The sequence below is a fragment of the Mobula birostris genome, chromosome 3 (assembly GCF_030028105.1).
Source record: "Mobula birostris isolate sMobBir1 chromosome 3, sMobBir1.hap1, whole genome shotgun sequence".
Lineage (NCBI taxonomy): Eukaryota > Metazoa > Chordata > Chondrichthyes > Myliobatiformes > Myliobatidae > Mobula > Mobula birostris.
Window position 1 is genome coordinate 93,738,979 of NC_092372.1, and position 26,459 is coordinate 93,765,437.

Sequence of the window (26,459 nt, forward strand, 5' to 3'; positions counted from 1 at the left end):
AGAACTTTCAGGATCAACGCTGCCATCTTGCGACTGCCGATGAGAATGCCTTCTCCCATGGGTTTAGCTTGAAATGTGTCCCCAAACGGCATCAGAAAAAAGGATATAGTAGAAAGGCTATATTGGTTTTCCCCACCTCAGCAGAATATTTAGAAAATAAGAGCAGTAAAAAAAGTAACACACATCAAAGTTGCTGGTGAACGCAGCAGGCCAGGCAGTATCTCTAGGAAGAGGTGCAGTCGACGTTTCAGGCCGAGACCCTTCGTCAGGACTAACTGAAGGAAGAGCTAGTAAGAGATTTGAAAGTGGGAGGGGAGGGGGAGATCCAAAATGATAGGAGAAGACAGGAGGGTGAGGGATGGAGCCAAGAGCTGGACAGGTGATAGGCAAAAGGGATACGAGAGGATCATGGGACAGGAGGTCCGGGAAGAAAGACAAGGGGGGGGACCCAGAGGATGGGCAAGGGGTATATTCAGAGGGACAGAGGGAGAAAAAGGAGAGTGAGAGAAAGAATGTGTGTATAAAAATAAGTAACAGATGGGGTACGAGGGGGAGGTGGGGCATTAGCGGAAGTTAGAGAAGTCAATGTTCATGCCATCAGGTTGGAGGCTACCCGGACGGAATATAAGGTGTTGTTCCTCCAACCTGAGTGTGGCTTCATCTTTACAGTAGAGGAGGCTGTGGATAGACATGTCAGAATGGGAATGGGATGCGGAATTAAAATGTGTGGCCACTGGGAGATATGTCAGAATGGGAATGGGATACGGTCTGTCCGCCAGAGAAAGCAGGATCTCCCAGTGGCCACACATTTTAATTCCACATCCCATTCCCATTCATGATCCTCTCTGCCTGGCCTGCTGCGTTCACCAGCAACTTTGGTGTGTGTTGCTTGAATTTCCAGCATCTGCAGAATTCCTGTTGTTTGCAGTAAAAAAAAGTCGCAGGCCAGGTAACCCTGCTGGAAACATGCTTCTAGTCCAGACAGCATATACCGGGAAACCTGGAACTCTGTGGCTGCATCTTTGAATCAAGCAGGGGAGCAATCTCTCTCTCTTTTTTAAATCTGGTAGTGCTTGAATCTGCTAAATGATTCCACCAGCTTCAGATTGGTGGGTTGCCAAGCATCGCTGACGGAAATAAAGCCAAGAACGGACTAAGGAGGACCTGTGGTTGCAGAAAGATGTAAAAATAAAGAAACAAATTCAATCATCACAGGTAGGGATGTCTGGGTAAAGAGGTGGCAGATTGAATACAGTGTTGGGAAGTGTATGGTCATGCACTTTGGTAGAAGAAATGAAAGGGTTGACTATTTTCTAAATGGAGAGAAAATACAAAAGACTGAGGTAGAAAGGGACTTGGGTTCCTTGTGCAGGATCCCCTGAAGGTTAATTTGCAGGTCGAGTCTGTGGTGAGGACGGCAAATGCAATGTTAACATTCATTTCAAGAGGACTAGAATATAAAAGCAAGGATGTGATGTTGAGACTTTATAAAGCACTGGTGAGGCCTCACTTGGAGTATTGTGAGCAGTTTTGGGCCCCTTATCTTAGAAAGGATGTGCTGAAACTGGAGAGGGTTCAAAAGAGGTTCACGAAAATAATTCCAGGATTGAACAGCTTATCATTATGAAGAGTGTTTGATGGCGCTGGGCCTGTATTCACCAGAATTCAGAAGAATGAGGGGTGACCTCATTGAAACTTATCAAATGGTAAAAGGCCTCAATAGAGTGGATGTGGAGAGGATGTTTCCTATAGTGGGGGAGTCTAAGACCAGAGGACACAGCCTCAGAATAGAGGGGCTTCCATTTAGATCAGATTTGAGGAGGGATTTCTTTAGCCAGAGCGTGGTGAATGTGGAATTCTTTGCCACAGGCAGCTGTGGGGGCCAAGTCACTGGGTATATTTAAGACAGAGGTTGATAGATTCTTGATTGGTCAAGGCATGAAGGGATATGGGGAGAAGGCAGGAGATTGGGACTGAGGGGGAAAATGGATCAGCCATGATTGAATGACGGAGCAGACTCGATGGGCCAAATGGCCTAATTCTGCTTCTATACCTTATGGTCTTATGGGACGTGCAACCAGTGGGGAAAGAGGTAAATTTCCCTTAGGCAAAACAAAAGTGTAAACACGATTCTAGAAACATCTTAGCAGTGTGTTACCATCAACGCATATAAATGATCCTTTACCCATGAGACAGAAATAGACAATAGGTGCAGGAGTAGGCCATTCAGCCCTTCGAGCCAGCACCAGCATTCACTATGATCATGGCTGATGCAACAAAGCAAGCTGTATTCTTCAATCAGACCCGCTCGTTAATCCTGTCGGAGCTCACACAGCCAGAACGACGGGACCTTAACACTCAGCGGTCATCATCTGAATGTTCTGTCTCAGGTTAAAAACCCAAACGGTGATACATCCAATCAGGAATTGCAACCCATCGCCAAGGAAAGCTCTGGCCACAGGGCAGGGAAACGAAAAACGAGGTAGGAAAAACTGGCCAGAAAAGAAAAATCTGCAAATCTTTTGAGTTCCTGGGTGAATCTAATATTCCACAAAAAGACTGACCCAGCTGGCAGCCAGCCTTGCTATTGGCTCAAATTACTATTTCCCCAAGAGCCAATAGCTTAATAATCCAGAGCAACACACACAAGATGCTGGAGTAACTCAGCAGGCCAGGCAGCATCTAGGGAAAAAAGTTTTGGGCCAAGACACTTGTGTCTTTTTAAGTAAAACTTCTGAAGATACAAGTGACCCCCGCTTTTCGAACGTTCGCTTTACGAAACCTCGCTGTTACGAAAGACCTACATTAGTTACCTGTTTTCGTTAACAGAAGGTGTTTTCACTGTTACAAAGAAAAAGCAGCGTGTGAAAAGGGCAGCGCGCGCCCCGAGCAGCCGCTGTCCCCTGGGAACTGCATTCTAGCCAGCATTGCTTAAACACGTGCCTGTGAGCAGCCATTTGCAAGATGAGTTCTAAGGTATCGGAAAAGCCTAAAAGAGCTTGTAAGGGGGTTACACTTAGCGTAAAACTACACATAATTAAGCAATTCAATTGTGGTGAACGAAGTAAGGACAAAGTGATTTTGGATTGTGGAAGCTGACAAAGATGATGTTGAAGAGGTTTTGGCATCCCATGACCAAGAACTGATAGATGAAGAGCTGATGCAATTGGAAGAGGAAAGGATAACAATCGAAACTGAATGCAGTAGCGAACGGACCAAAAGTGAAGTCGACCAGGAACTGAACGTGAAGCAACTGCATGAGATTTTCGCTTCAACGATTGCAGAAAAGTATAACTTTAATTTTGAAAGGGTACGTCCGTTTAGGGTATATTTGCAAGATGGTTTGAGTGCTTACAAAGAACCGTATGATAGAAAAATGCACACGGCTAAGCAGTCAAGCATACTGTCGTTTCTCAAACCTTCCACATCAGCCGCAGCAGACGACAAACCTCGACCTTCGACATTGAGGCAGGCAGACATAGAAGAAGATGACCTGCCTGCCCTGATGGAAACAGACGATGATGAGATGACACCCCAGTGCCCCACCACCCCAACCCCCAGGCCGCAGACCGAAACATGGCCACGGAGAATGCAGCGGTAGCCAGGACGCACCCTGCATTCCACTGCACCACCCCAACATCCAACGACTCAGCCTAACATACCATCATCAGTGTGCTCCGTGCTGACTTCTCGATTCCAGTAAGTGATACTACACTGTACATACATTATTTCTACTTTATATAGGCTGTGTATTTTTATGTGTTATTTGGTATGATTTGGCAGATTCATAGCTTAAAGGTTACTGGAGAGAGTGTTTCTGCTGAGAGCGCTTGCAAGAGATTTTCGCTACGGAGAACAGTGCGGCAATAATTGTAGAAAAGTATTTCTACTTTATATAGGCTGTGTATTTATCATATCATTCCTGCTTTTACTATATGTTACTGTTATTTTAGGTTTTATGTGTTATTTGGCATGATTTGGTAGGTTATTTTTTGGGTCTGCGAACGCTCACAAATTTTTCCCATATAAATAATTGCTCCTTCGCTTTACGACCTTCCGGCTAACGAACCATTTCATAGGAACGCTCTACCTTCAGGTGGCGGGAGAAACCTGTACTTACTCCTATAGAAAATAGTAACTTTTCACTACAAGGTCTGACATCCGAATATTTTACCATCAAGAAGGATGCTAAATTTATGGAAACGTGGTCACTGCATCACATCGTTTTGATGGTGAATGTTTAAAAGATCAGCAAGTCCTTATATTATGCAATTGTCAGAAAGAACAGCTGGGCCAGGGTCTTGTAGCTGTGAGAAAACCACTGTAGTTGCACAAAAAAGAGTTTGGTGGTAAGAACAGGAAGGCAGATTACTATCTGAATGGTGTCAAGTTAGGAAAAGGGGAAGTACAACGAGATCTAGGTGTCCTTGTTCATCAGTCACTGAAAGTAAACATGCAGGTACAGCAGCCAGTGAAGAAAGCTAATGCTGGTCTTGACCGGGTTTTAAATCAACCGCTCCTTCTCAGCCAATGCCCTCAGTCACTCCTTCAATTGTCACACCTCGGCTGACCTCCACAGTTTAAGAATAAGGGATAGACAATTTAAAATGGAGTTGAGGAAAATCTTTTTCACACAGAGGGTTGTGGTTCTGTGGAATGCTCTGCCTCAGAAGGCAGTGGAGGCCAATTCTCTGGATTCTTTCAAAAAACAGTTAGATAGAGCTCTTAAAGATAGCAGAGTGAAGGGTTATGGGGAGAAGGCAGGGAAAGTGTACTGATTGTGGATGATCAGCCATGATCACAGTGAATGGTGGTACTGGCTCGAAGGGCCGAATGGCCTACTCTTGCACCTATTGTCTAAAAAAGGATTCAAGTTCACAGCGAGGAGAACAAAACATAGATAGAACTGTCAGAGTCCGAAATAAATAAATCTGGAGGACCTGCATCTACATAGTGAGATGTTATAAACGGCCCCATGTTCTCAAATCTCGAGTAGTCACTCCCAAATACAGGCAATTCACTGTTGTTGCTATGAAATGTTGCTGCTCGGTTGGTGGAAATGAACATTATACACTATGCACCTATGCGACGTTTACTCCACTCTGTGATAAACTCAGGCTGAAGTTGTGGGCCTGCTCCAGGCTTCGTGTCTGAGGACTAACTTTCATTCTCAATACTACCTGCTTACTTCTACTGTTTGCACGATTTGTGCTTTTTTTCCCCTCTATGCACGTTGGGTGTTTGTTGTTTTTTTTGATGGATTCTTTTGGGTTTCTTGTTCTGTGGCTGCCTGTTAGGAGATGAATCTCAAGGTTGTATAATGTATACATACTTTGATAATAAATGTACTTTGAACTATACAGTAGTTATTCTTGATTCAATACTCTCAAATTCAAATATGTTGAAACACAGTACTTTATCATAATCAACCCCTGAAAAGATTTGCTAACAGTCCACAATTGAAAACATGGTGTTATTCAAACAGGTGATTTATGCGTGATCTGGTAACACACCAAGATGGGGAAATAAAAGTAATATTGGCAATTACGTACAAACTTATCACAAAATAGAAAGGACTTCACATAATGATTGGCTGCGAATCACGGGTAGGTCTGTGATTGAAAAGGGAAACCCGGACCTGGACCAGGCCTAGATACTTGTACTTTCCAGAATATGATGCTTTGAAAGTGAAGGTCATATAAAACAACAACCTCAGATGAGCAGAACACATGCTTGGAAAAGAATCTCAAAAAGAAATGTAAAATAACAGAAAACCTGCAGATGCTGGAATTCCAAGTAACACACGCAAAATGCTGGAGGAACCCAGCAGGCCAGGCAGCCTCCATGGAAAAGAGTAAACAGTTGATGTTTCAGGCAAAGACCTGCTGAAGTCCTGCTTAAGAGTCTCGGCAAGAAACGTCGACTGTACCTTTTCCATAGATGCTGCCTGGCCTGCTGAGTTCCTCCAGCTTTCTATCCGTGTTAAAAGGAATGTACTTTGTTTTTAATCTGTGAAGGCAAAACTCATAGTAAAGATATTGAAAATACTGGAGTTGTGTAAGTAATCTCAATTTGTTAGCTTTGATACACAATCGTCCAGCTCTCCATTTAATGAGAACAGATCAGTTGCACAGCCAGCCAGTGGTGTAGTGGCATCCACACCGGACTTCGAGGCGAGTGGTCCCGGGTTCCAATCCGGCCGGCCCCTTGCACGCTTCCCTTCCGTGTCAGGTTCAGCGTCGAGCTAGCAACTCGGCCTTGTGAAAAACAGATAAACGCGAAGGAAATGGCAAAGTTGCTGCCCAATGTGCCACAAAGGCACAGAGAGGAACGACGAGGAATCGGTTTGCAGTGACATCAGGAAGGAAAATGAAACAGGGAATTAGACAGTGCGTTTCATTGCTATCACAGTGGGTGGCACTAGTCTACAATCTGTCAGTCTGGTAACATCCAGCTGCCAATCTACACACCTATCTGATTCAGTCAGTGCCCCAGAGGCTCTAATTACAGCACCAAAAACAAGAGATTTAAGAAAAAACGAAGTTATCAACAATAATAAAGAATCAAGGCAATGATAAAAAAACAAAATGACAGCATTTTCCCTGGGGGTGGGGGAGAGAAAAATGGCCTTATTGCTTACAGCATCCCTTCACAAACACAGAAATGCAGCCCGAGGAAGTCCCTGTGTCTATTCACAGACCCAGTGGACCACTTAAACAAGAAAGTCTGTAGATGCTGGAAATTCTAAACAACACACACAAAATGCTGGAGGAACTCAGCAGATCAGGCAACATCTGTGGAAATGAATGAACAGTTGACGTTTTGGCCTGAGACCCTCCCTCAGGACTGAGAAGGAAGGGGGAAGATGCCAGAATAGAAAAGGCGGAGACAGGGGAAGGTGGACAGCAGGACTGGGATGGGTGAAGCCAGATGGGTGGGAAAGGTCAAGGGCTGGAGAAGAAGGGATCTGACAGGAGAAGAGAGTGGATCGTAGGAGAAAGGGAAGGAGGAAGGGATCGAGGGGAAGTAACAGGGAGAAATAATTCATCTCACCTGTCTATTATTTCCCCTTGGGTCCCATTCTCCTTTCCTTTCTCCTATGGTCCACTCTCCTCTCCTATCAGATTCCCTCTTCTCCAGCCCCCTTGACCTTTCCCACACACTTGGCTTCACCTATCACCTTCTCTTTCCCCCACCATTTTATTCTGACGTCTTCCCCCTTCCTTTCCAGTCCTGAAGGAGGGTCTTGACCCAAAACATTGAATGTTATTCCAAAGATGCTGCCTGGCCTGCTGAGTTCCTCCAGCATTTTGTCTGTGTTGCTCAGGGTGAGCCATTTTCCTGCTAACGTGTCATTTACACTAATTTTTTTTACCATTTATGTCTTTGCACTGTATGTCAGCACAAATCAACCAATTTCTTGTCATCACGTCAGTCTGATTCGGATTCTAAATTCTTACAGATGCTATATAACATCTCTCTAACTGAATTTACTACGCCAGGATATTATGTCATGCTTATAATAGTAACGTTCTACAGGAAAAATCCAAGCCAACATTTACTAGAGCAACACACACAAAATGCTGGAGGAACTCAGCAGGTCAGGCAGCATCTTTAGAAATGAAATGTCGATGTTTGAGGCCGAGACACTTCATCAGGAAAACTTGCTACAGCTTTTCAACTTTCTGACTGGCTTGACAACTCTCGTCTCATTTATCAAACATTTCGATGTTTCTTTGTAAGATGCTGTTATGTACTGTGTCGATGGTGACTTGTTCATTCCTGTTGCCCTATAAATCTCCCTACAACTGAGCTGCTGGTAGATTATGCTAAATAACTGATTTTAATACTATTGCGGGGGAAAAAAATTCCATTTCAAATTATGTTCCTAGGTTGAATTAAGTCTTCAACACACAATAAAAACAGAAAATTCAGGTCAGGTAGAATCTTTGCAAAGAGAAACTCAGTCATCAGAATTAAATGTTTAGTTCCCCTTTCCATAAATATGGCTAACTCGCCAAGTGTTTCAAGCATCTGCTGTTTTTTTTCCTCTCTATACGTTGACCTGCTATACATTTATCTATACACTCCATACATTTATCTAATGATTATTAGATAAATGATTGAACTAAACAAGAGATGAAAAGACTACTTGGCTCTTTGTGCCAGCCCAGCTCTTCAAAAGAGCGGCCCAATTAGTTTCAGTCCCCTCTCCTTTCATTACAGCATGGCAGAATGTTCCCCTTCGATTATTTATCCCTTTCCCTTTTGGAAGTTAGTAATCAATCTACTCCCAGCACCACTGACGGCAACGTTGAGACATGCTCCGATAAGAGTGAAAGCAGCTGGAGACACACATGCTCTGCTGAACTCCAGCTGTTAAGGTGCGAGTTAGCAGGACGAAAGCAGCTATTAAAACATCTTACAATCGCTTGAGGTGTTCAGTAAGAATCAGAGCTTGGTTATTGAAATAATCGGATGATAAATAAGGATGCTGAGTTCCTTGCGAAGGCAAAAGACCCTGCAGCAGATTGCAGCAAGATCTGCGTCAAAAACAGAAATAAAAATTCTTCAAATAATAACCAGTTTTCATATGGGAGAATAAATCATCACCCTCCAGGCGACAGTTATTTCACAATCCTCTCGGGTAGCCGGTCTGCCTGTACTTCATCTAGATTTCATTTCATTAAAGTGCATCAACCTTTTTGCACAAATCCAGTGTGTGATAAACTTCTGCACAAAATGAAGCAATCACTGTATAACTGAGCATCTCGTGTTTGAGGTAGGGGCTTTAGGGAAAGCACATCAACGTTGCACTTGGGTTACTGGAGGTTGAGAAAGGGGAGGGCAGAGGTCATCCCCACCTCTCTAACTACTGGGCAGGAGCCTACAAATTGGTTTCCTGATGCCTGCCTGATCTTGCTTCCACCTCCAAAACCAAATGGCACGAGTAACTGAGGACAAAAAGAAAAATCTTTAAAATTTTGAGATAATATTGAAAATGATGCAAGCAGCATTTTCAAGAGAAAAAGGAGGTTAGCAATCTTCCTCAGATCCTTCATGGAAATTGTTCTGGGCTGGATAGTCCGAACCATCTGACTCACTCAACTGTACAGGGTCTCAACGGGTCTGAAGAGCAAAAGGCTTCTGGTGGCAGAGAAGAGGTTCTTCCCCAAAACTTCCCCTGCTCAGCCCCACCTAACGGTGGGAATGTTGTATTGTTATTGTTAAAGGGGAAGCCTTTTAGGACCGAGATTAGGAAAAACTTCTTCACACAGAGAGTGGTGAATCTATGGAATTCTCTGCCACAGGAAACAGTTGAGGCCAGTTCATTGGCTATATTTAAGAGGAAGTTAGATATGGCCCTTGTGGTTAAAGGAATCAGGGGGTATGGAGGGAAGGCAGGTACAGGGTACAGAGTTGGATGATCAGCCATGATCATACTGAATGGCGGTGCAAGCTCGAAGGGCTGAATGGCCTACTCCTGCACCTATTTTCTACGTTTCTATGTTTCTATGTTATTGACTTTAATAAACAACTCCAGCATTCAGATACATACAAATTGGAATGAAAGCAAATGATATAAAGCATTTAAAATATGAAAACAAAATATAAAAAGCACATGGATTAAAACCTTAAAAATAAAGCAGTTATTGTCCTCCCTTTGCTTCGTACCTCAAGCCCCAGGGAAACGGAACCCCATGGCAATGCCTGGGAATCTCCGTGAGACCAGGCCCCGGGGCTGGTATCCTTACAGCCGAGCCAACAGGTTGGCTCAATCCTGGGAGCCCAGCAGTCAGTTCTATGCTCCAAAGTCAGTGACTTGCTTTGGTTTTGACAGCTGAATGCTGGTGGTTCCAAGTGGAACCCATACTAACGTCAGCACAATGTGGCCTTCTAACATTTACCCTTTTGATGTGATCGGTAATCCACAGTGCACTTACGGAACAGACCGTTTCAATGTAATACAAGCCTAGCCATTTTCTTTAAGAATAAACTGCTGAGAATAAGCTTCACTGAATTCCTCAGGTGCTTTCTGTGACCTTCCATCCAAAGAACAGCAACTTACAATCTACTTTCACTGAGTTTACCAATTATTTGTCTTCACACTCATATTTCATGAAACTTCCAGTCCAGCAGATTTGTATAAAATATGCAAAAACTTAAAGGGAAAATAATGTCAATGTGAAATACCCCTATTAATAACATTATATATTACTTAGTTAAAGGAGATTAACATTTTTATACCAAAGAAAACATACCCAAACCCTTTTTGACTGCCTACTTTTCTGTCATTTGGGATTGTTTAAAAACTCTATACAAGTTGTCATTTCATTACTTCAGTAATTTTCCTTTGCATCCTTTCCATGGGCCTGACATCTTTTCTAAACTAGGGAACACGAATGCGCACAATATTCTGTGGTTGAATAGATGGTTCACTGAGGGTTAGGATTACCATTGTTACTTCAGAGGCCCATTTTTAAACATGTTCATATTTATCCTTAATTTCTCTCTGGCTTTTTGGGTTTAACAACATCATATAAAACTTTTATTCTCCTTTCCAACATGTTTCTGTTGAATTTCATCTGCCTATCCAGCATATTAAAAAAAAAGTTTAAGGCTCTTGCAACAAATTGTCTTCAGACTTCATACAATCAGCAGTCACTGTGTTTTCCCCTATCAAGCCACAATTTTCTCAAAACAAGCCAATCTATCCTTAACTAATCCACATTTTTCAATACGAATGCTCCTCCTACTTTGTATTACGTCTTCCAGAACTTAAACACTCACATTCACTTTGTTGATCTAGCTATCTGATCCCCATTTCTATTTTCTTTTTAAACAAAGCTCAAAAAAACAGCCTCTCTTCTGTGGAGTCTGTCTACATTTCTTGTTGCTTCGTAGAGCATCCAATGTAATGAAAGACCTCGCTTGCCTGAGGTATGCTCTCTTCTCTCCCTCCCAAAAGCCTGAAAGCGTGTCCCATTGTGATAACACAACTGGACAATAAGATGAGCCCTTGACCACAGTCTACCTCGTCATGGCCTTGCATCTTATTGCCTGCCTGAACTGCACTTTCCCTGTAACACTTTATTCTGCATTCTGCTTTTCCTCTTGTCCTACCTCGATGTAAGATATGGTGATATAATCCACGCAAACACGAAGAAACCTACAGATGCTGGAAATTCAAACAACACACACAAAATGCTGGTAAACGCAGCAGGCCAGACAGCATCTATAGGAAGAAGCACAGTCGACATTTCGGGCCGAGACCCTTCGTCAGGACTAACTGAAAGAAGAGATAGTAAGAGATTTGAAAGTGGGAGGGGGAGGGGGAGATCTGAAATGATAGGAGGAGACAGGAGGGGGAGGGATGGAGCTAGAAGCTGGAAAGTTGATTGGCAAAAGGGATACAAGGCTGGAGAAGGGAGAGGATCATGGGATGGGAGGCCTAGGGAGAAAGAAAGGGGCAGGGGAGCCCAGTGGAAGATGGAGAGCAGGCAAGGAGTTATTGTGAGAGGGACAGAGAAAGAGAGAGAGAAAAAGGAGGAGGAGGGGAGAAAGGAAATATGAGGTAAGAATGGGAGGAGGGGCATTAACGGAAGTTAGAGAAGTCAATGTTCATACCATCAGGCTGGAGGCTACCCAGACGGGATATAAGGTGTTGTTCCTCCAACGTGAGTGCGGCTTCATCTTTACAGTAGAGGAGGCCGTGAATAGACATGTCAGAATGGGAATGGGACGTGGAATTAAGATGTGTGGCCACTGGAAGATCCTGCTTTCTCTGGCAGACAGAGCGTAGGTGTTCAGCGAAACGATCTCCCAGTCTGCGTCGGGTCTCGCCAATATATAAAAGGCCACATTGGGAGCACCGGTCGCAGTATATCACCCCAGCCGACTCACAGGTGAAGTGTCGCCTCACCTGGAAAGACTGTCTGGGGCCCTGAATGGCGGTGAGGGAGGAAGTGTAAGGGCATGTGTAGCACTTGTTCCGCTTACAAGGATAAGTGCCGGGAGGGAGATCGGTGGGAAGGGATGGGGGGGACAAATCGACAAGGGAGTCGCGTAGGGAGCGATCCCTGCGGAAAGTCGGGGGGGGGGAGGGAGGGAAAGATGTGCTTAGTGGTGGGATCCTGTTGGATCCCACCACTAAGCACATCTTTCCCTCCCCCCTTTCTGCTTTCCGCAGGGATCGCTCCCTACGCGACTCCCTTGTCCATTCGTCCCCCCCATCCTTCCCCACTGATCTCCCTCCCGGCACTTATCTGTGTAAGCGGAACAAGTGCTACACATGCCCTTACACTTCCTCCCTCACCGCCATTCTATATATTGGCGAGACCCGACGCAGACTGGGAGATCGTTTCGCTGAACACCTACGCTCTGTCCGCCAGAGAAAGCAGGATCTCCCAGTGGCCACATATTTTAATTCCACGTCCCATTCCCATTCTGACATGTCTATCCACGGCCTCCTCTACTGTAAAGATGAAGCCACACTCAGGTTGGAGGAACAACACCTTATATTCCGTCTGGGTAGCCTCCAGCCTGAGGGTATGAACATTGACTTCTCTAACTTCCGCTAATGCCCCACCTCCCCCTTGTACCCCATCCATTATTTATTTATATACACACATTCTTTCTCTCTCTTTCCTTTTTCTCCCTCTGTCCCTCTCACTATACCCCTTGCCCATCCTCTGGGTTCCCCCCCCCCCACTTATCTTTCTCCCTGGGCCTCCTGTCCCATGATCCTCTCATATCCCTTTTGCCACTTAACTGTCCAGCTCTTGGCTCCATCCCTCCCCCTCCTGTCTTCTATCATTTTGGATCTCCCCCTCCCCCTCCCACTTTCAAATCTCTTACTAACTCTTCCTTCAGTTAGTCCTGACGAAGGGTCTCAGCCCGAAACATCGACTGTACCTCTTCCTAGAGATGGTGCCTGGCCTGCTGCGTTCACCAGCATTTTGTGTGTGTTGCGTGATATAATCCATAGGGATGGAGTGCAAAACAAAGTTTTTCCCCCCTTTAGCACAGTACATGTGACAATAATAAACCTATCCACAGGCTTAAAGTGACCTTCCAGTCTCCTGGCAATACTTTCAAATCCAAAGCCATCTCTGAGATTGCAGTTCAAAGCAGCCTGTTTCCATTATCACTAAGATGCACACTATTAGTCCTATTTTGGCTCGATCTTAATGTGTAATAATTCTCTTGCCCAATAGCCCCTGTGTCCTTCCAGTTTTGTAAATGTATTCTTCTGTGAAAACTGGGAACATCAGACAATTACAGACAGAAGTGACTTAAACAGGGGCATCAGCAAACGAATATATTGGGACCTGGATTTATAATATCACATAGCTGGAGTTGGCAGCGCCTAGACAATAAGCTCGATTCATTCAGTGTAACTGGATATGACACTTCACCTTATTCATATATCACCTCGAATGAGCACACGCCTGATTCTCACAAGGAATTTCCACCAACAGAAGACGAACATTTTCCCATTTCATTTACATCTCAGAGAATATAAAAAGTTCTACGTAGGTTGTGCTAGCCTCGGGTGAAAGAGGGAGAAGCGGTCTTACCTGTGGGTAGTACTGTTGGGTGGGGGCTGAAGGCTGCGCCTGTCCTTGGTTGAGTGAGTGACCTGAACCAGCACTGCCTCTCGGAGCTTGATGCTTCACGTAAGAGGAAGGAGCCGATTCCTGCCCTGCTACTTGTTCACCCTGGGCACGGAACAGTCTGTCACGTAAATGTAGGATTGTCATCTTTAATTTTAAAAAAAGAGAAAAAAAACTCACATTATCAAAACTGCATAGACCATCTAAAGGTAGTGGTGTTTTCTTCTTGTGCTAGCAAGCTTGAAAACAGTAAACAAAAGCTTCACAGCAATAATTTGACAGACGATCAATAAAAACAAAAGATTATTCATTGTACTTTTGGTTGCAAAATTATTCCATATTGAGCGGCAGACCAAAGTCTACGAATGTACTAACGTGTCGACTTGCATCAGTACCTGATTTGCGTCAGTAGGCAGATAAGACAAAGCAGCAGCTAAACTTCCCTGGGCTGCCAGCAGACTCGCATACTGACTCATCTTCTCCGCTAGGACGGCCCCTACTCCGTTGTTGTGTGCTCCCTGGGTAAGTTCGATGGCTTTACGCAAAATCACCACTTTCTCAATGAGATCCTGAAAACACGGAACAAAATAAAAATGTACAATGTCAAGATCTTGGCCATGGAGAAGTCTCCTCCTGTTAGATCATCGGTTGGAATGATGCATTGGGTAAGGCATAATGTCAACATTAAATAGGGTATAGTATAGGAAGGCTTGACCCATTTTTATAACACGCCCTTGCAGAATTCCTGATGCACAAGACTGCACACTTTCATTATGTTAACCCTGCAGTGTCATTAACTGCTGAGGTGATCTGGCCAATATACAATGCAACTATGACCTGCTAAGGCAGCTGGTCTTAAGAAACTTAGCTTCCATTCCATGTGCAGGCTCTCAGTCTTAAGAGTGCTTCTTACCCACACATCAGTGACGAAGAGTAGCCCAGACCACTGGCATCACTGCATCAACCCCTCCATGTAAGCAGAAAAGTCCACATTAAGACTGGAGAGATCATAGCCAAATTACGTTCACGCCGACCTTTTCCATTTGAATAGGAAAATACATTTTTCTATGACTTAGCTTCTCAAATACAAACCTTTTTAAGAGACCCTCCATACTTGGAACTTATCACACTAGTAGTCAACTCTGTAAACAGTTTTTAACACTCCAACAAACACTTTCTTAATATTGAAGTCCAATCCAAAATAAATCAACAGAAGAGAGCTACTAACATCTTGTTCAATCGCAAACATTACGTTGCAGAGTGAAAGGTGTTGTCTTTCAGAAAGCCTATTTTTTTTAAAAAAAAAGAGTCTCCCATTACCTAGCAGCTTGGGGGAATTTTAAAGAAATTATGGCATAATTCAGAGAAGTGAATTCTCCCAGCAAACCAATTATCTTTACTCTCTGAACCAGTCATGAAACACCAACACATGAATTTGTCACTCACGCCTTAACCTTTGTAGGTTTCTTGCTAAGTGGAAAAAATTATCATTACATTCTAACACAAGATCAGAAATCAGAGCTAAGAGTAAGTAATCAGGGATGTTGGAGAGATACCTAATCAGATATTGTGTAAATACTTAACACAGAGCTGTTTTCAGCACTGCAAGAGGCCAATGCACAGTGCCGTGGAGTGAAGGGGTAACTCGAGCTTTCAATTCCAGCTGCACTGCTGTTAGGAAAAGCGAGGACTGAAACCCCACAATCTTCCCAAGGAAAAGATTAAAGAGTGGGACTGGAACATGAGACAACAATAGGTTTTGAAATCTTCCTGTCTGGATTTGCACTATGGCTTAATTTAGATGCTAATATTATGTCATCTAGTCTGTCTTTAGCCAGATGTCACAACTAAATCTTTTCTGGGAAGATGAAGCTGAAAATCACAGCAATTTCACGCCATTTAAATAAATGATCATTGAACACGAACTAATAAGGATGAGCAGTCATGTGTGAAACCAGTTTGGAAGGATATTTTTCACCTTAGCAAGTCAAAGGTAGTGCCATCTGGGACTCGCACTGAGATTTTTTTTTCTTTTACACACTAGGGAAGAAGTCCCACTGCAATGAAGTATGTCAAAACATTACCTTTAAAAGAAAATATCACCGTCTCCTCTTGGAAAATTAAAAACAGAACTGCATTGCCCAAAGGAATTTCAGCCAGACTAACCTGGAGAGCATGGGGAGAGTTACCATTCTGAGCTCTATCCCAGCAGGCAACCAGCTTCTCCACGTTACCGGCACAGATGTAGCACAGGCAAGCTTGAGCTTGAAGGCTGTTGTCCCCTTCTCTCTCCAAACGTGCACCCAAATAATCTTAGGTGAAACAAACAACAACGTTTTTTAAAGTATCCGCTTTTTGTTTAATTTACTTTCAATTTGTACATCTATCTGAGAGAGCCATTCCCAGATCTGTGGCTAAGAGTGTAACCACACGGGTCCCCGGCAGATTAGGCCATTTTCCAAACGCACCCCTCCTTTCAGCTTCAGCACTGCATTCCCCGAGTGAGTGGCCGACCAACACAGGAAACCACTTCACTCACTGCACACCGAGATTTAGAGAGTTCCAACAGACCAAAACACTGACATCGTGACTGAAGTCTGCACTCCGAGGAGCAGTGCGAGTGAGAAGAGACGCGCTGATCCAAATCTCTGTTGGTGTTCTTAGAGAGTTATACGGTGTATCTTTTAACTGCACTCAGCTGAAGAACTTTTACTTTTAACTCAAAAGGCAAATTTTACCTCAAGTGAAGTGACCTCTCCTAATTGTATGGAGGTACAGCTTGGAAAGAGGCCTTCAAGTCCACACACACTAAAGGCTGATTCATACTTGTGTGTCAAATGTACGCCGTAGGTATGGCATAGCAGCGTACCCTACGCTGTACTCTACGCCAACCCTATGTCGTAGCCTAATGTGCACCTCTCCCAAAATGTAACTACGTGTCGTGGCGTCGCAGACCGCAACAACTGTAATTGGTCCGCTTGGTAGCATCGCATTTCCTCCTACGCTGCAATAGCTTCCCATTGGGCAACGGAAGGGCAGGGAAGGAACTCTGGCTGCAATGCTTTCCATAAAGCTTTTACAGACCTCCAAAATTATGGAGGATCCTGTGTTTGACGCCAGTTTGTAGCTAGCTGCTACAGCCTGTTGACTTCCACCTGAAGCTAAAACTCGAATGGTGATTGCCAGTCTCTGATTATACTGTGCGTACACGATTGGAAATAAATGGTTGGAGACGATGAACCAAATCATCAATTCTACCCGCCGACATCCAAAAATATTTGAAATGCATTTCCTCGTCCATGTCTCTCAGTGGCTGGACGAGCACAGACAATTGACCCTCCTTCAGTTTCAGTCACCATTGTTTGTAATTTGAGTTTCTTCATGTTGAGTTTCAACACGAAGAAACTCAACACAGTGGCATAGAAACCCCACCGCCAGCTAGCCTCTTGGCGGTGAATTGCAGAGCGACGCAGACACACCAACACACAAGTATAAATCAGCCTTAATCCCTTTTATTTTTCTCACCTTCTCATCATCTTCTGCAGATTACACACCCCCACAATTAACCAACTAACCTGCATGTCTTTAACAAGCGGGAGCAAACTGAAACCTGTGTCACTGGGAGAACTTGCCAACAGGACCCGAGGCAGGGACTGAACCGGAGTCGTTGGTGTTGTGAGGCAGCGCCTCGACCAGTGACATCACCACGTAGCCACATCTAACTGACTCACAAATAGGAAGCCAGCACCCTGGAATTTAGAGTTCAATATCACATCAGCAGATTCATAAAGCATCTGGAGGATATTCCCATTTGACCTGTATCCTGCTGTAGCCTCAGACAAGCCCTTGCAATCCACAAACTATCATTTTTTTGTGTCATCTGCCTACTGTACCTCCTACATCCACAGCCAAGTCATTAACATACATCAGAACAACAAGGACACCTGTGGTTCACCACTAGACACAGACAATTTGCCCACTACTAATCCAAACTTGGATCCAATTAGTCATCTCACCTGTGCCTTAAACTCCTAGACGTGGGATCTTGTCAAATGCCTTACACAGATAACGCACACAGACCAGCCCTCATCTATCTCTTTGCCTATCTCCTCAATACCTCTGGCAAATTGTGACATGGCGTTTAGGGCAGCAATGAAGGTCCTCCATCTCGGGCAGTGTTCAGGGCTTTCTTCACCGTGTCAGTAGCTTCCTCTTGGTTTTCACTACTGACAGCCGAGTGGAGACTCAGGAATACCATCACACTCAGATGTAGAAGGATTCTTCATCGCTGTTTCCATAACGATTTTGTTTGACCGGTCAGGGTCGTTAGCCCTGAGCTGAACCCCTAAATCTGGAGGACCAGTGGACCACTCTTAGACTGTCTTCTACCCTTTGACCTGTTTGGCATGGGTGACCCTACCAAGAGCCAAAGCATGAAGCCCTGACTCCAGCTGACAGAGCTCTCTGAGTCATTGAGGCACACAAGCTTCCAAACCATGATAAGGTTGTGATCCTCCTCAACAAACTCACAGATTTCCCTGACAAAAAGCAATGCTGGCCATCCTTGTTGCTGCCACAAGCTGAATTACACAGGGGCAGTTTGTCTTCTGCAAGCTACCGTCATCCACACAGGCATCGGAAATAGCGATACCAGCAATTCTGAAATAAATACAGAAAATGCTGGAAGTACTCAGCAAGTCAGTCAGCATCTGTGGAGCGGGAAACATTAATATTCCAATTGCAAAGAATGAAACTTTATAAAGAACATTCATTGTTTATAGTCAGTTAGAGCTGAGATGGCAGATACTTCAGAACACAGGGCAAAGGGACTACTCACCACAAAGTACAGCAAATTCATCAGGCCCAGCGTACGTCAACAAGGCAGCCAAAGCTTCTTTCCAATTCTGAAGATCACATGACTGCAGAATTTCTTCCCAATCCCGCGTCACCACAGCATCTATCAACTAAGTTTTATATTGAAAATTTAAGAACAAAATTCTGCGAAAGTATTGTAATAAAGAATGACATCAGTGATCATAAAGAAAGCCACCTCACCCTGGTGATCTTGCTATTTGTTTTGGCGAAGTATTTTTTCTGTGTCTTGGCCAGCAGTTCCTGCCCGCCGGCTATTGCTAAAATGATGGCGTCAGCCATTCGGTTATCATGCAAGCAAAGATCAACAGCCCCTTCAAAGTTGCCCGTCAACAAAGCCTGTGTGATCAACCCATCAACATCTGTGGAATGGAAAGAGTTTGTCAAAATACATCCTTCTTACCAAAATGCCTTAATCCAAGCTATAGACCACTGCCACAGTTTAGCATAAAACCGAATGATTGCTCCAGCGTATTTTAAAAGAGGCATTGGGCTCAGTCACCTGTCTGCTCAGGAGGATATCAAAGACCTTGAGGCACGATTCTCACGACAACCTCTGCCGGTGACCTGGTCAACACTGTCCCCTCAAGTACTGCCGTCAAAAACAATCCACTGTGTGAAGCTCGTGAGACCATAATCTGCATAAATTATTGACTTATGGTGAAGTATCGAGTTCTAAAAGCAATCCATTTGGTGCACAGCGCCTGTGACATCCCAAAAACCTGATATGCAAATTCATTCCTCCCTTTCCTACACCAACGTTTACACAGATTTGAAGCTGTGTCACTTGCACTATTAAGCTTTGAAACAATGGTAGGCTCGTGATACAAAGCCAAGAAAGATGTTCCTCAGCACATAACTGATGAAGGAAGCTTGGAGTAACTTGAAAATCTGCCAACTCTGTGGCTGTCAGAGCATTTTGACTTTCCCTTCTAGCCTCTGGCTCACCCTCAGATTTCATGAAGTCTTCAAAAGCCTCACAAGATGGCTGTCCTGAAGCTGCAGGAAAACTCCTGCTGATAGTCCAACTCCTGCTGTGTATTCAGGGAAGGGAGACCAAGACATCTTCTCTAAGCCACCTAACAACTAAACTGTCATTTACTGGGCTGAAGTGTGTGCGCAAGGTTAAAGGAAATAGTCGCATTCACAGAATTTGACCTTTTGTTGCTTGCATAGGAGAAAAATTTAAAAATTAAATGCAATGAAAGACTCAATTAAATCGGTACATTACAAATTTTAGAAACTGATGTTCTGAGGAATTGGTAGTCTGATAACAGGAAATAATCTCTGCCAAGAACATCCACACAGAACCAGTAACTAGTAATGAATGGAGAAACAAAAAACAAAACCACATGCATTTTGCTCAAATAATATTGCACCTATTTTATCTGCAGATATGCAGTTTGTCACGCACAGAGCTTACTACACAGACCAAGTGGGATTTCCTTTAAATGTTATTACATCAAAAGGAAACTTTACTAATTTAATGATCGTTAATGATGGTGGTTGAATTCTCTGGATTTTATTGTATGGATTTAAAGCCTGAATAATTTCTGGGAAAGCTATTATTTGTTTATTATTCCAAGAAAATTATTTTATGAAGCAGAGGCAAATATTCATTCTAGTAAGAGCTAATGCAAACCCAATGAGTCAAAATGACCTTTCTCCTTGCATGTTATAAATCTGAAAAACAGACAGGATTTTCTTGGAGAACCTGATGATTATATCAACCAATTTAGAGATGCGGTTTGCTGGGTTAATTATTGAGCAAAAATGTTAATTATGCAATAAAGCATTAATTTTTGTCCTAACTTTTTCACTCTATTCAATGAGAGAAAGTTTACTCTGCCATTACAACTCATCTGAACACAAATCAAACTTTGTACAAACTAATTACCTCCACTAATAGAGATACTGAATTTTGGTTCTTTCTCAACTTGCTTCTTGGACGTTGTCTTATCCTCGTCCTCGTCCTCTCTGTGCTCATTTTCCACCTGTGGGCATCAAATACACACAATATGAAAACAATCACAAGCATGTTATCATTGGTACTCATATTTAAAACACAATCCACCTTATTCCATTCTCTAAAGTTTTGAAGGGCATGATTGTCAAGAGTTGTAATTCTTGAGATGAAAATGGGCATCTGTTACACTGCAGTCAGAATACAAGGTTGTCAAACACAACCCAACTCCAAATAACAATGTGCAGGCCTAGATGTACAGCCCAGGCAGATTATCCTTTTTCACGATGGTCAGGCAGTGAGCATTGGAATCATCAGAGCACTCAAAGAGGAACGTCTCGATTTACAGTTTGATTCCATTAAAGGCTCAAAGGTTTAACTGAGTCAGCCGAGTAACAGCAAAACTGAGCTCAGCTAGGTACAGGAAAATCAGCTATGGCTCCCAAACCAGATCACATCCAAGGAATTCTAGTGTTTCCTGCTTCCCGGAAATGTACACAGCAGCAGGAAAAGATACACTTGCCCTAAGTGGCCCCTCACGACGATTAGGCGCAAGTGTCATTTACTCGAGGTACCGGAGGACAAAGTAGCCCATCAAAGTGTCAGCATCTTCGTGGAAGGAAGAGGAAGGGGGGAAATCCCATTTGAAAACAAAATATTCAGATCTTGGGTCAATACTTTACGTCTCCAACACCAAACACAGGTTTCTGAACACTAGTACAACCAGCACACAATATTATCATATTCAGATTGACAAATGACAATAGGGATTGATGTGATACCTCCCCCAGGCACTGATCTTCTAAAGCAGGGCTGTCTTCAGCATTCTCTGCTGGCTGCTCAGAGTCCCTGGGAGCCTTAAAGAGGAAGGGTTATATGACAACATCAGAAGGAAGAGCAGGAAGCACAAGCCAAGCCAGAGATAACAACGTCTGGGATCAGAATAAGATTATTCCACAAGTGCTACAGATCATAATACCCGAGTCTGTCAGTAAAACATGGCACTCAAACCACTGAGATACTGGCATTCTTTCAGATCATCAACTGTAATGATTCTAAAGACTTACTTAAAAACATTAGTATATTACAATGCTTTAGCGGTCCACAATATGATGGGGCATTGTCTTCCCCCTCCAAACTCAGCTCCATCCCTAGGGGATGTAGGTCAATGGAAAACTATTACTTAACCCAGAACTGCACTGGTATTGATCTTGAAAGGACCATAGGACGGCTGATGTGACAAACACTCAAACCCTAACTGGATTAGTGTCACCACCCTGAGAATGAAATGCAGCACCCAGATTCGTTCTGGATCTTCTCCTGTTGGAGAGAAATCACTGCTGATACAATAACTTCCCTCATATCACTGCACAAAATAATCAAACCAAAAAATAAAACTACATATTTAAAAATAAAATAGTGAGATGCTGAAATAGTGGTAGTATAGTTTCAAACTCAATGCAAAGTTGAATGTGTCAGAAATGTATCTCGCTTCTGAGCTTTTAAACATGATGGCACTACTTAGCGTGTTGGTTTTTATGGAGTTGACATGCTCCACACTGGAGAAGTTTGAATATTCACTTCAAGTACACCTGATGATCAGCTTCCCCTATTTGGATAGGCCAATCAGAAACAAAATTACTTAATTGCCCACTGTTAACATGGCCATTTTAACCCATTTGCCCCAATTGCAACAGCCATTGAGATGTCAGGATGCCGTACCAGCCACCTTTCACCTCCAAATTTAAGACCTCCTTTGGTACAGCAAAATTTTACGCCCTCGACTCGGCCTTACTATTTACTCTCCCAGAATTCAGGAGAATATTCTTAACTGCACCAATGTACTTTGCCCCGTTTACCACATCAGCCACCTTGGGATGAAACAACCCCAACTCTGTATCATCAAACTTGGATTTAAATTCATAACACAAAGATAAAAGCCATGCCCAATGAAACACTGCAAATTTTTAATCTTTAAGAAATATATCCGCTGGTTTAAATAATGATTTTCAACTTGTGGAATAATATTCATCCCATGATCTGTTCAAGGATGCTAATATTCAATACAGATCAGACAGATATAAATTAACCACTTTTTCAGGTTACACAATTATTTGATTTAGTAATTGGTACAATTTTTAAAAAGCTACTTCATCAAATGAAAATTATGAACTGAATAGTAGAGTGCTGCGATTGGAGAAAGAAAGTAAAGAGAAATAAAAGGTGTTCAAAATCACACATGGTTTGATATTTAAATAGGGAGAGACTATTTTCAACAATCAGTGACTTGGTGACCAGAAAGCAAATTTAAGTTAGGTTAGAAATGAGATTTAGATTGGAAGTAGTTCAGTAGAATGCTTCATTGAGGAAAAGTGTTGAAATCACGATCCATAATGGATTTTAAAAAGAAAATTAGGAGCACATCTGAAATCAAGAATTTCAAAAGAAAATAAGAAATTATAATCTAATTGCTTGAAGAAGAAAATTCATTCAGGGGTTAGGGACAGATTACACTATCACTCCCCAACCTGCAAAATTATAGAATTTTACTGTGAACTTTCCAACTACCTAAACTAAAACACTGCAAAAATTAAAGAGTACCAACATGTCTTCCCTAGAAATAATTAGGAAACGTTATTTCTTGTAATAGTCTTAATTCCAGGAAATCAATCTTTATTTTAGTTTCAACCAAGTTGAAAGACTATAGTATTGGGTCTATTATTACTGGAGGACATGAGGAGATTAACAAATATGCTGGGATGTAGAGTCACGGAAATATATCGTACAGAATCAAACCCATTGCCACCAATCCTGCATTTATCTGTCTTTAACCGTCATCACAACACAGCAATTCAGGCATAACTGTGACCAGTAACCAACACAAACAATGCCTGCCAAAGGGTTTCGGCCCAAAACGTCAACTGTACTGTTTTCTATAGACGCTGCCTACCCTGCTGAGTTCCTCCAGCATTTTGTGTGTTGTTATTGCTTGGATTTCCAGCATCTGCAGATTTTCTCTTGTCAATGACTAATCCATCTTCCTGGTTCTTACTAGTCAAGACTTCTTCCAATGCTGACACCTGGTGCACCCCCTTCCCTTCGTCCCACCATTGGGAGGTATGTCTTCAGCCTTTTACGCCAACGGATCTGAAAGCTCCCCCCTTTTAATATACTTAAAAACTACCTTCTCTACCAAGTGTTTAATTCTCCCATCTTGTTGACCAATCATCAATGATCTAGCTTCTACAAATCACTGCACAACTCTTAATTAATCAAAGCTTGCACTTTATAGTCGCTGCACAAACTATGTTGATCCAGGCCAACAACTTAAGACACAAATTCTACTTTTCCCTCTGTACCAATACTAACTCAGACCACTTCTCCAACTTATAACACCGAAATAGAGAATCTTCCATTAGCCGAACGACTGATCCTTTTTCTCCCAGCCCTTGGCTTGGGGGTTCTTCCTTGCGATAGTCTCTGGAGTTCTCGCTGCTTTGCATTCGAAGCCCTTCATTCTTATAACCTTTCTTTATCAGTTCAAATGCTGTGCTTCAATCTCATTGGCTCGAGATCACCTGACTGACCTGCGTCAGGCTCCCATTGGATGTCATGCAAAACAGCAGCAATTTGTTGCCCCTTTTGCGAGTGGCAACTTGTACGTGCTGCTGAAGGGTCTCGGCCCAAAACATCGACTGTTTACTCTTTTCCATAGATGCTTCATAGCCTAATGAATTCCTCCAGCATTTTGAGTGTGCTGCTTGAAAAACCTGTCTGCAGATTTACTAGTGTTTGGAACTTGTAATTAATGTCTCTTTATTCTGAATCAGCCAGTTACCAGGCTCCAACTACTCAGGTCAGGCACAGTCTCCCCTGTTCATAAACCTGCAAGTTCTATCGTAGCAAAAAACCTCCTCACAAATAACTTCTTATTTGGAAATTATCTCTAGTTCTGCAGATTATCAGAAGTGTCGCTGTGTCAACTTTAACGCACCTTGATAGGATCATTCCTGAGTGCACAAGACAGCTCACAAAATAGAGTTTACAGAACAGCTGCACAAAACAGCAGCCCCCATTCCTTCAAGCACATGGCAAGAACAAAGGCAATTGGTTTGTTTACTTCCACTGTCCTTGACTCATTAGAGTTCAATGCCTTCTTCCCTATTTTAAGAGCTTCATGACCAACAATCTAATTCCTCCTGCTTTGGCTCACTCGGTTTTTCTCGAATGTCTGTGGAGATGTTGGTTCAGTTTCTGATTGGACAGCCTACCTAATTTAATCCCCACTGAGACCAATGTCTAGGACTACCTGCAGGACACAGAATGAGGCTGAGCCAACGTAATCTATTTTACAATCACAGCAACGTCAGTAGTTTAACATAACAACGCAGGATACTCAGAATGAGTGGTGGTGACAGGAATCATTCAAGAGAAACTCCCGTCTGAGAAAGTTGTTAATAAACAGCAAAGAATGTTGCAACTCTAAAGGGAAGGAGCTATATATTTCAAGCAGAGGACTGAGGGGTTAACTTTATAATTCTTATGAAGATCTGATACAGCGATAATGAGCTGGAGGACCTCTTCACTGCAAGTTGGAAATAAGCAGAGAACAGGACAATAGTTTTCCTATTTCACAGCCAGCACTGGCAGGGATGTGTGCTACATTTCATCGACTTTACACCATCTGTACCTGATCTGATGGAAGCCTGATCTTGCCTGCCCCACTTTGCAGTGCTGATGCAATCTAGAGTAGAAATTTCAAAAAAAACATCAGGGTTAAATGGTGCCAACACAAGAGAAATGTGCTCAATTTAACTAGTACTTATCACCTGGCTCTCCAAGTACATTGTTAGCAATTAATCCTTTCACAAATAGACCCAATAATTACCACAATTTTCATCCAGCCTGTCTTTTTAATCTCAGATATTATCAAGAAATATTCTTCTTACCTTTTCTGCAAGTTCTTCTTTTTTGTATCCTAGAAGTTCCAGGTACTTATTGCGATGATCTTTCTCAAAGTTCACCTGCGTTAAAGACCAAGAAGTCAATATGAGCGCCTGTATGTCCTACATTCTGAGCTAACCCAGGTAACCATGTTGTGTTACACCAGGGATGGCCAACCCATGGTGCTTTGGATGATTAGAAGTGGCACATTGCACCCCAGTGATAATAATAAAAAAGTAAGCCTACTCACGCAAGAAGTATTAACCAAAAACCGATTTGTAGAAAAGAAAATCTCTAACAGGAATTCAAGCAGCTTAGAGCTAGAAATGGGTTTTCCTGAGAATAAATCTAAAACCTAGCGATTATTTTTAGCGATTTTATTATTTCATGCACATCTTTTGGCGAACATTATCTTCTTTCACATTAATCTGTTTTCAATTTTTAAAAAAATGTTCAGTGAGTCAAACTAGGAAAGAAGGACATTTGTTCTGCAGTGGTTCCATAACTGTTCAACACACGTTTGATACTTGTTTGATCCTGAGGCGCCAGACGTCTGCACCAGTGCTGCGTCGCAGGTTTTTGCCAGTCAGTTTACAATTGACACACGTGCGCTACGGAGCTGTGCTTTGTTCATCCTTTGTGAATATTTGCAGTTTTGTACTTTTTCGAAAATGAAGCCTTGTTTTTACATTCAGTTACCCATCACAGTGCAAAAGAAAATGATCAGAAGGAAAGCAGAAAGTGATAGCCTGAATTCAATGAACAGTGGGAAAATGAGTTCTTATTTATAGCGGATCCATCAGGAAAATTGTTGTGCATTGTTTGTGAAAACACTTTCTCACATAGTAGAAGTCATGATCTTAATAGACACTATAAAACACAACATCAGACTGAAATAGGAGGAAAACTGAAGCTCGTGCTTGAGTCTGAGTTATGGAAAGAATATGTGATTAAGAAAAACAAAGAAGTCAAAAGAAGACAAAATATATTTGTTAAAAGTCTCATTAAGGTAAGTAATGTTTATCTTGTTTTTATATTAAATCATTATATCATGTAAAAATGCT

At 42.7% G+C, this 26,459-nt stretch overlaps 1 protein-coding gene across 7 annotated transcripts in view; it reads right to left on the bottom strand.

The window, feature by feature from the left end:
- The window catches only part of sec31a (SEC31 homolog A, COPII coat complex component), a 93,829-nt gene that overhangs the window by 23,403 nt on the left and 43,967 nt on the right, over positions 1–26,459 (bottom strand). For 6 of the 7 annotated variants that reach the window (XM_072253041.1, XM_072253042.1, XM_072253040.1 and 3 more), the window contains exons 12-20: positions 25,401–25,475; positions 25,142–25,195; positions 21,234–21,308; positions 20,386–20,482; positions 18,672–18,850; positions 18,454–18,580; positions 15,783–15,928; positions 14,012–14,185; positions 13,581–13,763 (exon numbers count right to left, since the gene is read on the bottom strand). In XM_072253041.1, the coding sequence (XP_072109142.1) occupies positions 13,581–13,763; positions 14,012–14,185; positions 15,783–15,928; positions 18,454–18,580; positions 18,672–18,850; positions 20,386–20,482; positions 21,234–21,308; positions 25,142–25,195; positions 25,401–25,475 (1,110 nt within the window). The remainder of the gene's footprint in view (positions 1–13,580; positions 13,764–14,011; positions 14,186–15,782; positions 15,929–18,453; positions 18,581–18,671; positions 18,851–20,385; positions 20,483–21,233; positions 21,309–25,141; positions 25,196–25,400; positions 25,476–26,459) is intronic. The other variant, XM_072253044.1, reaches the window with a different exon arrangement.